Source organism: Xenopus laevis, chromosome 4L (assembly GCF_017654675.1).
Source record: "Xenopus laevis strain J_2021 chromosome 4L, Xenopus_laevis_v10.1, whole genome shotgun sequence".
Taxonomy (NCBI): domain Eukaryota; kingdom Metazoa; phylum Chordata; class Amphibia; order Anura; family Pipidae; genus Xenopus; species Xenopus laevis.
Genome location: NC_054377.1, coordinates 59,879,751 through 59,897,273, shown reverse-complemented (window position 1 = coordinate 59,897,273; position 17,523 = coordinate 59,879,751). Strand labels below are relative to the sequence as shown.

The window sequence follows — 17,523 nt, the reverse complement described above, 5'->3', positions numbered from 1 at the left end:
ACAAGCAGAAGAACTAGAACAAAATGTGAAAACATTGATCTTCTAATGTAGAATAAGCTTTGATTGATGGCTTAGTAGAAAAGTGGCTTTAGTCATTTACTAGGCAGTCTGTTAAAAAGCCAGGCTACTGCTGGTTGCAGAATAAGGCGTGGAGACTGTCCCTGCCCAATAAACTTGTAGCCAATCAGAAGCACTGGGTAGAATATTAACTATTTTGTTTAAATGGAAAAAAACAGCCATGCACTCAGCATCCAATTCTATAAAAGACAGAACTTCTTTGTCACTTTGTCATTTATCTAGTAACAGAACAGGTGTCAGAGTGCAGGGAGTTGTTTGCCAATTAGTGACAGAGTTTTACTTCTCCGATTGATTAGCGTGCTAGTTTCCTGAAGATGAAAGTGGTATCTATTATACCCCTCATACAGCAACTAGGAAGACGTGCTTTTATTAATCAAAAGGTGTCTCAAGTCAGGCATTGCAGCCTGCTTGGATGTAATCTTCAGGACAATCGAGCAAACTGTGAGTATTGCATTATTTTTTCTTTATTTACTTTACATCCAATCAATGAGGAACATTAATGTGCAAAGTGGTATTTACAAATACATACTATATGTGTGTGTGTGTGTGTGTGTGTGTGTGTGTGTGTGTGTGTGTGTGTGTGTGTGTGTGTGTGTGTGTGTGTGTGTGTGTGTGTGTGTGTGTGTGTGTGTGTGTGTGTGTGTGTGTGTGTGTGTGTGTGTGTGTGTGTGTGTGTGTGTGTGTGTGTGTGTGTGTGTGTGTGTGTGTGTGCGCGCGCAGAACTTTTTGCTTATGTTTTCTTTGCACCCAGGCAGCTGGTTTCTATATATATATATATATATATATATATATATATTTATTTATTTATTTATTTTTTAACATCTCTGTTGTGTATATAAATATAAATTTGTAACTATTTTGACTTCATTCATAGGCATGACGTATAGGGTTCTTCCTTTAAAAAAGACATAGGATACACTGCCTATATATGTGTGTGTTTATGGGAGGAGAACCATTCACAGAAAGCACCTTGATCCCCAAAAAAACAGCATCAAGTGCATCTATGTCATACACATATGTGAGTGCCCCAGCACTCCTCAGTGCATGTGTGTGTGTGTGTGTGAAATATAATCAGGGAAGATGTTGACAAATGCTACACATGCACATAATGAGCAAACAAGGGTATGCGCTCATTATGTACATTTGTGTGCCCCTGCATAGTTGTCCACTCCAGGAGTTCCTTGCTGGGGGTCCATTACAAAAAAGCGTGTGGGTTCTGTTAGCTTGCACCTTTGGTGTGTGTGTGTGTGGGGGGGATTTTCATTCCAGCAATTACAACATTTACATTTTTACATTAGAATTAAGTTTAATTATTATCAGTCAAAACAGCTACCACACACATATCATGACCAACGCTGCACATTGTCTTGCCAATATATTTTTTAGATGGGAGAAAACTCACAGAATCACAGGGAAAAGATTCCTGGTTGGAACTATATCACATCAATATATATATACAGAAGTAGGTTCAGAACCTGTCAACTTAATTTAGTCAACTGACTATCCATAACAAGAATTTGAATGCACTGCTGGAGAGAGAGAGAGACAGGAATTTATCACCCTATAATTTGTTAAGTATGTTTAGCATAAACCCTAATTACTCAATCAAAATGGGGGTATACATATTATGGCTGTAATATGATCAATACATGTTATGACTATATAAATCTAAATGCTTGAGAATTTGAGGGTCTTTATTATACCTCTGGAAGTAAATCTGTGTGTATCTATCAATCTATTTATTATATATCTATATTATATAATCTATATTTATATATCTGAGAATGTCATAAATCAATTTAAGAAAATTGGTATTTAAGCATAACTGTTCATTTAAAGATCATATCAATGTTCAGACTGTGGTTGTTTTTATGACAAACTATGACTAATTTGTAGGATTTTATGAATCATGTTATCCAACTTTTTATGAATACAGTCAGCCAATATTCCATTTTACATCATAGACTGTGCATAAGCGCTTTATTCTGAATTTTTCTCAAAAAAAACAAAACTTCATAAATTGTCAAAGAGCTGTTTAAAATCACATTAATTACAAAGAAACTGAACCAGGAGCAGGGGCCATTTGTTTCCTTTAAGAAGACAGTAAAGCACAGTATGTAGGCATAGGTAATTGTTCACTGAATTATAAACATACTTGTCTTTTATCAGCCCATTTGTGTGTGTATTTCTTCAATAGTAATCACATTTATTCATATATTGTCAAATAAAAACTATAGCAACATACCTTGCTACATATGCATTCAGTAGTTTTGGAACAAATCCAGGGCAGCAACTTGTCTGCAAAGTTCTTTATTGGGATAATGAGTTACACAACATGTTTCGGGCCCACGCCCTTTATCACTTGATAAAGGGCGTGGGCCCGAAACATGTTGTGTAACTCATTATCCCAATAAAGAACTTTGCAGACAAGTTGCTGCCCTGGATTTGTTCCACAACTACTGAATGCATTGAACTATTGGGTATTACACACAGAATACCTGTGGAAGAAGCCAACAAAGAAATTCGGTGAGCTTGCTCTGAATATTATATTTATACCTTGCTACATACACATACCTTGCTAAAGACTAATAATTATTTTCATGACTGACCTTACTCTAAACATATGGTCCTTCAATAAGCACTTGCATCCAGGGTACAATATATATTAATTCATCTCTCTCTCTCTCTCTCTCTCTCTCCAAATTTATTTTTTAAAAATTCCGTTCTCTGTAATAAGATATTATCTTGTACTTGATCCAAACTATGATAAAATTAATAATTATTGGAAGCTAATCTGGCATTTGTTTAATGTTTAAATGCAGGGCCAGGCCAAGGTAGTTTGGCACCCTAGGCAAGGGCTTCAATCAGCACCCTCCATTCTGTATTACCATTTCCCATCTTACCAATACATTTTTTTAATAAACAAACCTTTTAATAAACAAATACATTCATGATTGAAACTTTTCATTTATATAAATATTGGCCCCAAATCTGTTCCTGTGCCAGCCATAAATATTGCCCCCAAATCTGTAACTGTGCCAGCAGCCAGCCGTAAAAAATTCCCAAAATCTGTACCTGAGCCAGCTATAAATTTTGCCCTCAAATCTGTACGTGTGCCAGCCATAAATATTGCCCGCAAATCTGTACGTGTAATGGAAACTGTTACACTCACCCAAGATGGCTTCCAAGATGGCGACCTTCTGCTCCACCGCATGGCTCCTGCTGGGCGCTGTCCTGTGACATCGGCATCTTCACGCTCAGGGATTGGTCGTCGGCGACGGAACGGACGCCGGCGTCAGAATCGGGCGCCGGCATCAGGACGCCAGCATGGGGACGCTGGCGTCTGCGTCTGATGCCAGCGCGTCAACGTTTTGGCGCCAAGCCATGGACTATTTAAACCCCATTCCCCTTTTCTTCCTTGCCCAATTATAGGTTCCATTGACTTGTGTTCCTGGGTGTGTTTCTATATTCTGATTATCTGTGTACCGATCTTTGCCTGTTCCCTTGTCTCCGTTTGATTGCCGCCTGAACTGATATTTTGCCTGTACCTAGACGATTCTTCTGGATAAACCCTTTTGTACTTCGAACCTGGTTTGGTCTCCTCTTTGGTCCACAACTATTACTGCTGTGCCTTCGGGCCCCTTACAGTATAATTGGGCCATGGACCCCTCGGAGGAGGCCCAAGCACCTCTTGATGTCGGAGGGGCCATTCGTGGATTGGCTTCTCAGATGAAAACGTATGAAGCTCAACAATCCCATTTTGGCCAGGCCCTTGAAGCGATCCTGGAGAAGCTGACTGCTCTGTCTCCTGCGGCCCCTGCGGTTGTGCCTGCTCCGGCCATTTCAATTCCGCTTCAGGTTTCTGAGCCACGCCTTCCTGCTCCACCTCTTTTCAGCGGTGATCCAGAAGCGTGCAGAGGCTTTATTAACCAGTGCGAGATTCAGTTCGCCCTGCTGCCAGGTCAGTTTGTTTCTGAACGTGCAAAAGTGGGTTATTTAATCACTCGTCTGCAGGGAAAGGCTTTGGAGTGGGCATCACCCTTTTGGGAAAAGGAGGATCCGCTGATTGACAACGCCAGGGCCTTTGTCCAAGAACTCCGTACGGTGTTTGATGCTCCAGGTCGTGCCACTGCATCCTCCGCTAGGCTTTTCCAGCTGCAGCAAGGCGTCCGCTCAGTCTCCGAGTATGCCATAGAATTCCGCACTCTGGTGGCGGAGACTTCTTGGAACAACGACGGTTACCATGCAGCCTTTTACAACGGATTGGCCATGCGGATAAAAAACGACCTGGTGTCCCGAGAAATTCCCTCCAGATGGGAGGACCTGGTCGCCTTGGCCGTGAAGGTTGATACCAGCCAGAGAGAGTTCCAGGTCGAACTAGACCATGAACGCTCCAAGAGGAATTCCCGATTTCAGCCTATCCTGGCCCCCCCGCTTCCAGAGACCCTTGCTCTATGATCCTGCTTACATCTCGCCCTCTCCAACTCCTGCGGCTTCTGCTTCTTCTTCGTTACCAGCTAAGGAACCGATGCAGATCGGACGGGCCCGTCTTTCCGAACAGGAGAAGAATCGGAGAAGGGCGGCGGGGTTATGTCTCTACTGCAGGGGCAAAGCTCACTTTGCTCATGAATGCCCAGTGAAGCCGGGAAACGCCAAGGCCTAGGTAAGTTTGGGGAGACTTACCTGGGTGGGATTTGTCGTTCTCCCCATTCTTCTGCTCAACGTTTCCTCCTCCCAGTGCAGATCCAGTTTGGTTCCAAAAAGATTTCTTCTCAGGCCTTCCTCGATTCTGGCGCTGCTGGAAATTTCATGGATCGAGTCTTCGCTGGAAACCATTCCATTCCTCTCCAGTCTTTGGCGAATCCTCTTTGAGTCCTGGCGATTGATGATCGTCCCTTGTCATCTGCTATCATCTCGCAATCCACTCAAGAACTTTCTTTCAAGGTGGGCACTATGCATTTGGAAAGACTGTCCTTTCTTCTTATTGATTGCCCCTCCACTCCAGTTGTTCTAGGTCTACCATGGTTGTGTCTCCATAATCCTGTTATCGATTGGGCCTCTACACAAGTTTCCAGGTGGAGCCCATTTTGCTTACAGAACTGTTTACCTGCTGTCCCTGTCGTTAAAATTTCTTCTGTGTCTTCAAACTCTTCACTTCCCTCTGTGTATCAAGCATTTGCCGGTGTCTTTAATAAGAGTTCTGCCGAGAATCTTCCACATCATCGTCCATACGACTGCCCTGTAGAACTTTTATCCGGCTCCATGCCTCCTCGTGGCCGCACCTACCCACTTTCTCCCTCGGAAACTTCTGCTATGAAGTCCTATATCCAGGAGAATCTTCAGAGAGGATTTATTCGTCCTTCCACCTCCCCTGCAGGAGCGGGGTTCTTCTTTGTTGAGCGCTTTATTCTGAATTTTTCTCAAAAAAAACAAAACTTCATAAATTGTCAAAGAGCTGTTTAAAATCACATTAATTACAAAGAAACTGAACCAGGAGCAGGGGCCATTTGTTTCCTTTAAGAAGACAGTAAAGCACAGTATGTAGGCATAGGTAATTGTTCACTGAATTATAAACATACTTGTCTTTTATCAGCCCATTTGTGTGTGTATTTCTTCAATAGTAATCACATTTATTCATATATTGTCAAATAAAAACTATAGCAACATACCTTGCTACATATGCATTCAGTAGTTGTGGAACAAATCCAGGGCAGCAACTTGTCTGCAAAGTTCTTTATTGGGATAATGAGTTACACAACATGTTTCGGGCAGGCCTGGACTGGGAGTCAAAATAGGCCCTGCCATTCCAAGTACACAGAGGCCCAAACAGCCCCCCACCAGCCCAAACAGCCCCCTACCAGCCCACTATATGGTACCTTTCTATTGAACCATACAGCAGCCCCTCTGGCATTTGCCAGAACCCACAGATTGCCAGTCCGGGCCTGGTTTCGGGCCCACGCCCTTTATCACTTGATAAAGGGCGTGGGCCCGAAACATGTTGTGTAACTCATTATCCCAATAAAGAACTTTGCAGACAAGTTGCTGCCCTGGATTTGTTCCACAACTACTGAATGCATTGAACTATTGGGTATTACACACAGAATACCTGTGGAAGAAGCCAACAAAGAAATTCGGTGAGCTTGCTCTGAATATTATATTTATACATTGCTACATACACATACCTTGCTAAAGACTAATAATTATTTTCATGACTGACCTTACTCTAAACATATGGTCCTTCAATAAGCACTTGCATCCAGGGTACAATATATATTAATTCATCTCTCTCTCTCTCTCTCTCTCTCTCCAAATTTATTTTTTAAAAATTCCGTTCTCTGTAATAAGATATTATCTTGTACTTGATCCAAACTATGATAAAATTAATAATTATTGGAAGCTAATCTGGCATTTGTTTAATGTTTAAATGCAGGGCCAGGCCAAGGTAGTTTGGCACCCTAGGCAAGGGCTTCAATCAGCACCCTCCATTCTGTATTACCATTTCCCGTCTTACCAATACATTTTTTTAATAAACAAACCTTTTAATAAACAAATACATTCATGATTGTAATGCTTGAGAATTTGAGGGTCTTTATTATACCTCTGGAAGTAAATCTGTGTGTATCTATCAATCTATTTATTATATATCTATATTATATAATCTATATTTATATATCTGAGAATGTCATAAATCAATTTAAGAAAATTGGTATTTAAGCATAACTGTTCATTTAAAGATCATATCAATGTTCAGACTGTGGTTGTTTTTATGACAAACTATGACTAATTTGTAGGATTTTATGAATCATGTTATCCAACCTTTTATGAATACAGTCAGCCAATATTCCATTTTACATCATAGACTGTGCATAAGCGCTTTATTCTGAATTTTTCTCAAAAAAACAAAACTTCATAAATTGTCAAAGAGCTGTTTAAAATCACATTAATTACAAAGAAACTGAACCAGGAGCAGGGGCCATTTGTTTCCTTTAAGAAGACAGTAAAGCACAGTATGTAGGCATAGGTAATTGTTCACTGAATTATAAACATACTTGTCTTTTATCAGCCCATTTGTGTGTGTATTTCTTCAATAGTAATCACATTTATTCATATATTGTCAAATAAAAACTATAGCAACATACCTTGCTACATATGCATTCAGTAGTTTTGGAACAAATCCAGGGCAGCAACTTGTCTGCAAAGTTCTTTATTGGGATAATGAGTTACACAACATGTTTCGGGCCCACGCCCTTTATCACTTGATAAAGGGCGTGGGCCCGAAACATGTTGTGTAACTCATTATCCCAATAAAGAACTTTGCAGACAAGTTGCTGCCCTGGATTTGTTCCATAACTACTGAATGCATTGAACTATTGGGTATTACACACAGAATACCTGTAGGCATAGGTAATTGTTCACTGAATTATAAACATACTTGTCTTTTATCAGCCCATTTGTGTGTGTATTTCTTCAATAGTAATCACATTTATTCATATATTGTCAAATAAAAACTATAGCAACATACCTTGCTACATATGCATTCAGTAGTTGTGGAACAAATCCAGGGCAGCAACTTGTCTGCAAAGTTCTTTATTGGGATAATGAGTTACACAACATGTTTCGGGCCCACGCCCTTTATCACTTGATAAAGGGCGTGGGCCCGAAACATGTTGTGTAACTCATTATCCCAATAAAGAACTTTGCAGACAAGTTGCTGCCCTGGATTTGTTCCACAACTACTGAATGCATTGAACTATTGGGTATTACACACAGAATACCTGTGGAAGAAGCCAACAAAGAAATTCGGTGAGCTTGCTCTGAATATTATATTTATACCTTGCTACATACACATACCTTGCTAAAGACTAATAATTATTTTCATGACTGACCTTACTCTAAACATATGGTCCTTCAATAAGCACTTGCATCCAGGGTACAATATATATTAATTCATCTCTCTCTCTCTCTCTCTCTCCAAATTTATTTTTTAAAAATTCCGTTCTCTGTAATAAGATATTATCTTGTACTTGATCCAAACTATGATAAAATTAATAATTATTGGAAGCTAATCTGGCATTTGTTTAATGTTTAAATGCAGGGCCAGGCCAAGGTAGTTTGGCACCCTAGGCAAGGGCTTCAATCAGCACCCTCCATTCTGTATTACCATTTCCCGTCTTACCAATACATTTTTTAATAAACAAACCTTTTAATAAACAAATACATTCATGATTGTAATGCTTGAGAATTTGAGGGTCTTTATTATACCTCTGGAAGTAAATCTGTGTGTATCTATCAATCTATTTATTATATATCTATATTATATAATCTATATTTATATATCTGAGAATGTCATAAATCAATTTAAGAAAATTGGTATTTAAGCATAACTGTTCATTTAAAGATCATATCAATGTTCAGACTGTGGTTGTTTTTATGACAAACTATGACTAATTTGTAGGATTTTATGAATCATGTTATCCAACTTTTTATGAATACAGTCAGCCAATATTCCATTTTACATCATAGACTGTGCATAAGCGCTTTATTCTGAATTTTTCTCAAAAAAAACAAAACTTCATAAATTGTCAAAGAGCTGTTTAAAATCACATTAATTACAAAGAAACTGAACCAGGAGCAGGGGCCATTTGTTTCCTTTAAGAAGACAGTAAAGCACAGTATGTAGGCATAGGTAATTGTTCACTGAATTATAAACATACTTGTCTTTTATCAGCCCATTTGTGTGTGTATTTCTTCAATAGTAATCACATTTATTCATATATTGTCAAATAAAAACTATAGCAACATACCTTGCTACATATGCATTCAGTAGTTTTGGAACAAATCCAGGGCAGCAACTTGTCTGCAAAGTTCTTTATTGGGATAATGAGTTACACAACATGTTTCGGGCCCACGCCCTTTATCACTTGATAAAGGGCGTGGGCCCGAAACATGTTGTGTAACTCATTATCCCAATAAAGAACTTTGCAGACAAGTTGCTGCCCTGGATTTGTTCCATAACTACTGAATGCATTGAACTATTGGGTATTACACACAGAATACCTGTGGAAGAAGCCAACAAAGAAATTCGGTGAGCTTGCTCTGAATATTATATTTATACCTTGCTACATACACATACCTTGCTAAAGACTAATAATTATTTTCATGACTGACCTTACTCTAAACATATGGTCCTTCAATAAGCACTTGCATCCAGGGTACAATATATATTAATTCATCTCTCTCTCTCTCTCTCTCTCTCTCCAAATTTATTTTTTTAAAAATTCCGTTCTCTGTAATAAGATATTATCTTGTACTTGATCCAAACTATGATAAAATTAATAATTATTGGAAGCTAATCTGGCATTTGTTTAATGTTTAAATGCAGGGCCAGGCCAAGGTAGTTTGGCACCCTAGGCAAGGGCTTCAATCAGCACCCTCCATTCTGTATTACCATTTCCCATCTTACCAATACATTTTTTTAATAAACAAACCTTTTAATAAACAAATACATTCATGATTGAAACTTTTCATTTATATAAATATTGGCCCCAAATCTGTTCCTGTGCCAGCCATAAATATTGCCCCCAAATCTGTAACTGTGCCAGCAGCCAGCCGTAAAAAATTCCCAAAATCTGTACCTGAGCCAGCTATAAATTTTGCCCTCAAATCTGTACGTGTGCCAGCCATAAATATTGCCCGCAAATCTGTACGTGTAATGGAAACTGTTACACTCACCCAAGATGGCTTCCAAGATGGCGACCTTCTGCTCCACCGCATGGCTCCTGCTGGGCGCTGTCCTGTGACATCGGCATCTTCACGCTCAGGGATTGGTCGTCGGCGACGGAACGGACGCCGGCGTCAGAATCGGGCGCCGGCATCAGGACGCCAGCATGGGGACGCTGGCGTCTGCGTCTGATGCCAGCGCGTCAACGTTTTGGCGCCAAGCCATGGACTATTTAAACCCCCATTCCCCTTTTCTTCCTTGCCCAATTATAGGTTCCATTGACTTGTGTTCCTGGGTGTGTTTCTATATTCTGATTATCTGTGTACCGATCTTTGCCTGTTCCCTTGTCTCCGTTTGATTGCCGCCTGAACTGATATTTTGCCTGTACCTAGACGATTCTTCTGGATAAACCCTTTTGTACTTCGAACCTGGTTTGGTCTCCTCTTTGGTCCACAACTATTACTGCTGTGCCTTCGGGCCCCTTACAGTATAATTGGGCCATGGACCCCTCGGAGGAGGCCCAAGCACCTCTTGATGTCGGAGGGGCCATTCGTGGATTGGCTTCTCAGATGAAAACGTATGAAGCTCAACAATCCCATTTTGGCCAGGCCCTTGAAGCGATCCTGGAGAAGCTGACTGCTCTGTCTCCTGCGGCCCCTGCGGTTGTGCCTGCTCCGGCCATTTCAATTCCGCTTCAGGTTTCTGAGCCACGCCTTCCTGCTCCACCTCTTTTCAGCGGTGATCCAGAAGCGTGCAGAGGCTTTATTAACCAGTGCGAGATTCAGTTCGCCCTGCTGCCAGGTCAGTTTGTTTCTGAACGTGCAAAAGTGGGTTATTTAATCACTCGTCTGCAGGGAAAGGCTTTGGAGTGGGCATCACCCTTTTGGGAAAAGGAGGATCCGCTGATTGACAACGCCAGGGCCTTTGTCCAAGAACTCCGTACGGTGTTTGATGCTCCAGGTCGTGCCACTGCATCCTCCGCTAGGCTTTTCCAGCTGCAGCAAGGCGTCCGCTCAGTCTCCGAGTATGCCATAGAATTCCGCACTCTGGTGGCGGAGACTTCTTGGAACAACGACGGTTACCATGCAGCCTTTTACAACGGATTGGCCATGCGGATAAAAAACGACCTGGTGTCCCGAGAAATTCCCTCCAGATGGGAGGACCTGGTCGCCTTGGCCGTGAAGGTTGATACCAGCCAGAGAGAGTTCCAGGTCGAACTAGACCATGAACGCTCCAAGAGGAATTCCCGATTTCAGCCTATCCTGGCCCCCCCGCTTCCAGAGACCCTTGCTCTATGATCCTGCTTACATCTCGCCCTCTCCAACTCCTGCGGCTTCTGCTTCTTCTTCGTTACCAGCTAAGGAACCGATGCAGATCGGACGGGCCCGTCTTTCCGAACAGGAGAAGAATCGGAGAAGGGCGGCGGGGTTATGTCTCTACTGCAGGGGCAAAGCTCACTTTGCTCATGAATGCCCAGTGAAGCCGGGAAACGCCAAGGCCTAGGTAAGTTTGGGGAGACTTACCTGGGTGGGATTTGTCGTTCTCCCCATTCTTCTGCTCAACGTTTCCTCCTCCCAGTGCAGATCCAGTTTGGTTCCAAAAAGATTTCTTCTCAGGCCTTCCTCGATTCTGGCGCTGCTGGAAATTTCATGGATCGAGTCTTCGCTGGAAACCATTCCATTCCTCTCCAGTCTTTGGCGAATCCTCTTTGAGTCCTGGCGATTGATGATCGTCCCTTGTCATCTGCTATCATCTCGCAATCCACTCAAGAACTTTCTTTCAAGGTGGGCACTATGCATTTGGAAAGACTGTCCTTTCTTCTTATTGATTGCCCCTCCACTCCAGTTGTTCTAGGTCTACCATGGTTGTGTCTCCATAATCCTGTTATCGATTGGGCCTCTACACAAGTTTCCAGGTGGAGCCCATTTTGCTTACAGAACTGTTTACCTGCTGTCCCTGTCGTTAAAATTTCTTCTGTGTCTTCAAACTCTTCACTTCCCTCTGTGTATCAAGCATTTGCCGGTGTCTTTAATAAGAGTTCTGCCGAGAATCTTCCACCTCATCGTCCATACGACTGCCCTGTAGAACTTTTATCCGGCTCCATGCCTCCTCGTGGCCGCACCTACCCACTTTCTCCCTCGGAAACTTCTGCTATGAAGTCCTATATCCAGGAGAATCTTCAGAGAGGATTTATTCGTCCTTCCACCTCCCCTGCAGGAGCGGGGTTCTTCTTTGTTGAAAAAAAAGATGGTAGTTTGCGGCCCTGCATTGACTACAGAGGACTTAACAAAATCACCATTAAAAACAGGTACCCTCTTCCTCTCATTTCTGAACTGTTTGATCAACTTAGGGGTGCCAGTCTCTTTACTAAGTTGGATCTTCGTGGGGCCTATAACCTCATTCGGATTCGTGAGGGGGACGAGTGGAAGACCGCCTTCAATACCCGTGATGGTCATTATGAGTACTTGGTCATGCCTTTTGGTCTCTGTAATGCCCCTGCGGTCTTCCAGGAATTTGTTAATGACATTTTTCGAGATTTATTGGGGCAGTGTGTGGTCGTCTACTTGGATGACATTCTTATTTTTTCTAAGGATCTCCAGGAACATCGCAACCAAGTACGTGAAGTACTATCCAGACTGAGGAAAAACAATCTTTACGCCAAGTTGGAAAAATGCACCTTCGAAGTCTCTTCTATCCCTTTTCTTGGCTATATCATTTCTTCTCTAGGCTTCAAGATGGATCCTGCCAAGGTCTCTGCAATCCTGGACTGGCCTCTTCCTACCAGCGTTAAAGCTGTTCAAAGGTTTGTCGGCTTTGCAAATTACTATAGACAGTTCATTAAAAACTTTTCTTCCAGACTTTCTCCAATCCTTGCCTTGATTCGTGGTGGAAACAAACCTCAACACTGGCCCCCTCAAGCTTTGGAAGCCTTCAAGTCTCTCAAGGAAGCATTTTCCTCCGCTCCAATCCTTAGACACCCCGAGCCTCTTCAACCCTTCTTCATCGAAGTTGACGCCTCGGATATCGGTGCTGGAGCTGTGCTATCTCAGAGATCTTCTTCTGATGGTAAACTTCATCCGTGTGCTTTCCTTTCCAAAAAGTTTTCTTCCCCTGAACAGAACTATGACGTTAGCAACCGGGAGCTACTTGCTGTTAAGCTGGCCTTGGAAGAATGGAGACACTTATTAGAGGGTTCTTCTGTTCCGGTAACGATCTTTACTGACCACAAGAATCTCGAATTTATCCAGTCCCTCAAACGCCTCAATCCCCGGCAAGCCAGGTGGGCACTTTTCTTTTCCTGTTTAATTTTGTCATTACTTTTCGCCCTGGTTCCAGAAATAAGAAGGCCGATGCACTATCCAGAAGCTTTATTCCTGAGGATTCTTTCTCCGAGGACCCCGAACCCGTTGTTCCTTCTTCCAAGATTATCGCAGCCTTATTTCCTTCCTGTGCTCCTCAGTTACTCTCCGCTCAAGCTTCTGCTCCTGAAGAAACTCCCCTGGGTTTAGCTTTTGTTCCTCCTGAGTTTAGTCTTGCCATTTTGTCTCATTCTCACAATTCCAAACAGGCCGGTCATCCTGGGATTAAAATGACTACTGAACTTTTGTCTCGTCTGGTCTGGTGGCCATCTTTAAGGAAGGATGTTAAAGACTTTGTTTCCTCTTGTTCCACCTGTGCCGTTTCTAAGTCTGGACATTCTCCCCCCAAGGGTTTTTTGTTGCCTTTACCCATTCCTTCTAGACCTTGGACTCATCTTGCCATGGACTTTATTGTCAATCTTCCAAGTTCTTCCGGCCACACTGTCATCTGGGTGGTGATCGACAGATTTAGTAAGATGGCTCATTTCACTCCTCTCCGCAAACTGCCATCTGCTCCGGAACTTTCTGAACTCTTCATCAAACATATTTTCCGCCTCCATGGCTTTCCTGCAGAAATCGTGTCTGATCGTGGTCCTCAGTTTGTGTCTAAGTTTTGGAGGTCACTGTGCAAAGCCTTGAATATTTCTCTTCAATTTTCTTCCGCTTACCATCCTCAGTCCAATGGGGCCGCCGAACGTGTCAACCAAGCATTGGAGCAGTTCCTGCGTTGTCATGTGTCCTTGTGTCAGGATGACTGGTCAGACCTTCTTCCATGGGCGGAGTTTGCCCACAACAATTCCCTGCATTCCTCTTCCCAGAAGTCTCCATTTTTCTGTGTTTTTGGTTTAAACCCTTTGGCATTTCCCCAGGACCTCCTACTCACCAACGTTCCTGCCGCCAATGATCAAGCTGCCCATATGATGGCCATCTGGCATGCTACGGCTGCTAATTTGGGAAAGAGTGCTTCTTCCCAGAAGAAATTTGCCGACAAAAAGAGGATTGCTTCTCCAACTTACTCTCTTGGTGACAAGGTTTGGTTGTCCACTCGAAATATTCGTCTCAGGATTCCCACTCCTAAACTTGGTCCCAAGTTCATCGGTCCCTTTCCCATCATCGAGGTCATCAATCCTGTGGCTGTCCGTCTTCTTCTTCCGCCTGAGATGAGGATCCCTAATGTGTTTCATGTATCTCTCCTTAAGCCTGCAGTCTCTTCTCCCTCTTCTTCTTCCACAGCTCCTGTTGTCATCAATGATCATTTGGAGTTCGAAGTTAGCAGAATCTTAGACTCTCGCTTTTCCAGGGGTGCTCTCCAATACCTCATTGAGTGGAAGGGTTTCGGTCCTGAGGAATGCTCCTGGGTGAGGAATTCTGACGTTCATGCTCCCATCCTTGTCCGCAGGTTCCACAAGCAGTTTCCTTCTCGTCCTGGTCCCGGTGGTCCTGAGGCCCCCCCTAGGGAAGGGGGTACTGTAATGGAAACTGTTACACTCACCCAAGATGGCTTCCAAGATGGCGACCTTCTGCTCCACCGCATGGCTCCTGCTGGGCGCTGTCCTGTGACATCGGCATCTTCACGCTCAGGGATTGGTCGTCGGCGACGGAACGGACGCCGGCGTCAGAATCGGGCGCCAGCGTGGGGACGCTGGCGTCTGCGTCTGACGCCAGCGCGTCGACGTTTTGGCGCCAAGCCATGGACTATTTAAACCCCATTCCCCTTTTCTTCCTTGCCCAATTATAGGTTCCATTGACTTGTGTTCCTGGGTGTGTTTCTATATTCTGATTATCTGTGTACCGATCTTTGCCTGTTCCCTTGTCTCCGTTTGATTGCCGCCTGAACTGATATTTTGCCTGTACCTAGACGATTCTTCTGGATAAACCCTTTTGTACTTCGAACCTGGTTTGGTCTCCTCTTTGGTCCACAACTATTACTGCTGTGCCTTCGGGCCCCTTACAGTACGTGTGCCAGCAATACATATTGCCCCAAATCTGTACCTGTGCCAGCAATAAATATTGCTCCCAGCCATAAATATTGCCCCCAAATCTGTACTTGTGCCTGCAATAAATATTGATCATTGCATTATTGGGAGTCCATACATCTGATTTCCATATATCTTTCACAAAAACCAGAGGAATATGCCCCGGTTCCAAAGGCAGCCAATAAGGAAAAATGTTTTTGTATCAAAAGATATATATCCCAAGGCTTGTATTTAGTAAAAATAATGCCCCAAAATCTGTACCTGTGCTGGCAGTCAGCCATAAATATTGCTTCCAGGGCCGGAACTAGGGGTAGGCAGAGTAGGCACGTGCCTAGGGCGCAAAGCTGGGTGGGCGCCGGGCAGGTACCTGTTCTGTCGCCTACCCCATTGTCCGGTCCCGTCTCTCCCCAACTGGCGCTGATGTTTTCTCCGTAATTGCGCTTCTGCGCATGCGTGCACACAGTTTCAAGCAATGCTCGCACATAGTTTCGCGCATGCGCGCTCAATCGCAGTTTCACGCATGCGCACCTGAGCGTAGTGTCGCACAGCCGGCGCTGTGGTCGGCCAGGTTGCCTAGGGCGCCTGGCTGAGTTGGCCCGGCTCTGATTGCCCCCAAATCTGTACATGTGCCAGCTATAAATATTGCCCCCAAATCTGTATGTGTGCCAGCCATAAATATTGCCCCCAAATCTGTACCTGTGCCTGCAATAAATATTGCTCCCAAATCTGTACCTGTGCTGGCAGTCAGCCATAAATATTGCCCCCAAATCTGTACCTGTGCCAGCCATAAATATTGCCCCCAGATCTGTACCTGTCCCAGGGGTCAGCCATAAATATTGCCCCAGATCTGTACCTGTGCCAGTGATCAGTCATAAATATTGCCCCAGATCTGTACCTGTGTCAGCGGTCAGTTATAAATATTGCCCCAGATCTGTACCTGTGTCAGCGGTCAATTATAAATATTGCCCCAGATGTGTACCTGTGCCAGCGGTCAGCCATAAATATTGCCCCAGATCTGTACCTGTGTCAGCGGTCAGTTATAAATATTGCCCCAGATCTTTACCTGTGTCAACGGTCAGTCATAAATATTGCCCCAGATCTGTACTTGTGCCAGCGGTCAGTCATAAATATTGCCCCAGATTTGTACCTGTGCCAGCGGTCAGTCATAAATATTGCCCCAGATCTGGACTTATGCCAGCGGTCAGTCATGAATATTGCCCCAGATCTGTACCTGTGCCAGCGGTCAGCCATAAATATTGCCCCAGATCTGTACCTGTGCCACGGTCAGTCATAAATATTGCCCCAGATCTGTACCTGTGTCAGCGGTCAGTTATAAATATTGCCCCAGATCTGTACCTGTGTCAGCGGTCAATTATAAATATTGCCCCAGATCTGTACCTGTGTCAATGGTCAGTCATAAATATTGCCCCAGATCTGTATTTGTGCCAGCGGTCAGTCATAAATATTGCCCCAGATCTGTACCTGTGCCAGCGATCAGTCATAAATATTGCCCCAGATCTGGACCTATGCCAGCGGTCAGTCATGAATATTGCCCCCGATCTGTACCTGTGCCAGCGGTCAGCCATAAATATTGCCCCAGATCTGTACCTGTGTCAGCGGTCAGTTATAAATATTGCCCCAGATCTGTACCTGTGTCAGCGGTCAGTTATAAATATTGCCCCATATCTGTACCTGTGTCAACGGTCAGTCATAAATATTGCCCCAGATCTGTACTTGTGCCAGCGGTCAGTCATAAATATTGCCCCAGATCTGTACCTGTGCCAGCGATCAGTCATAAATATTGCCCCAGATCTGGACCTATGCCAGCGGTCAGTCATGAATATTGCCCCAGATCTGTACCTGTGCCAGCGGTCAGCCATAAATATTGCCCCAGATCTGTACCTGTGCCACGGTCAGTCATAAATATTGCCCCAGATCTGTACCTGTGCCAGCGGTCAGCCATAAATATTGTCCCAGATCTGTACCTGTGCCACGGTCAGTCATAAATATTGCCCCAGATCTGTACCTGTGTCAGCGGTCAGTTATAAATATTGCCCCATATCTGTACCTGTGTCAGCGGTCAATTATAAATATTGCCCCAGATCTGTACCTGTGTCAACGGTCAGTCATAAATATTGCCCCAGATCTGTACTTGTGCCAGCGGTCAGTCATAAATATTGCCCCAGATCTGTACCTGTGCCAACGATCAGTCATAAATATTGCCCCAGATCTGGACCTATGCCAGTGGTCAGTCATGAATATTGCCCCAGATCTGTACCTGTGCCAGCGGTCAGCCATAAATATTGCCCCAGATCTGTACCTGTGCCACGGTCAGTCATAAATATTGCCCCAGATCTGTACCTGTGCCAGCGGTCAGCCATAAATATTG

At 43.7% G+C, this 17,523-nt stretch overlaps 1 protein-coding gene across 1 annotated transcript in view; it reads left to right on the top strand.

Moving 5' to 3' along the window:
* Positions 1 to 298: 298 nt before the first annotated feature.
* The window catches only part of ca5b.L (carbonic anhydrase VB, mitochondrial L homeolog), a 40,521-nt gene continuing 23,296 nt past the window's right edge, over positions 299 to 17,523 (top strand). The window contains exon 1 of the mRNA XM_018256605.2: positions 299 to 519. Coding sequence (XP_018112094.1) covers positions 393 to 519 — 127 coding nt within the window. The 5' untranslated portion in view covers positions 299 to 392. The remainder of the gene's footprint in view (positions 520 to 17,523) is intronic.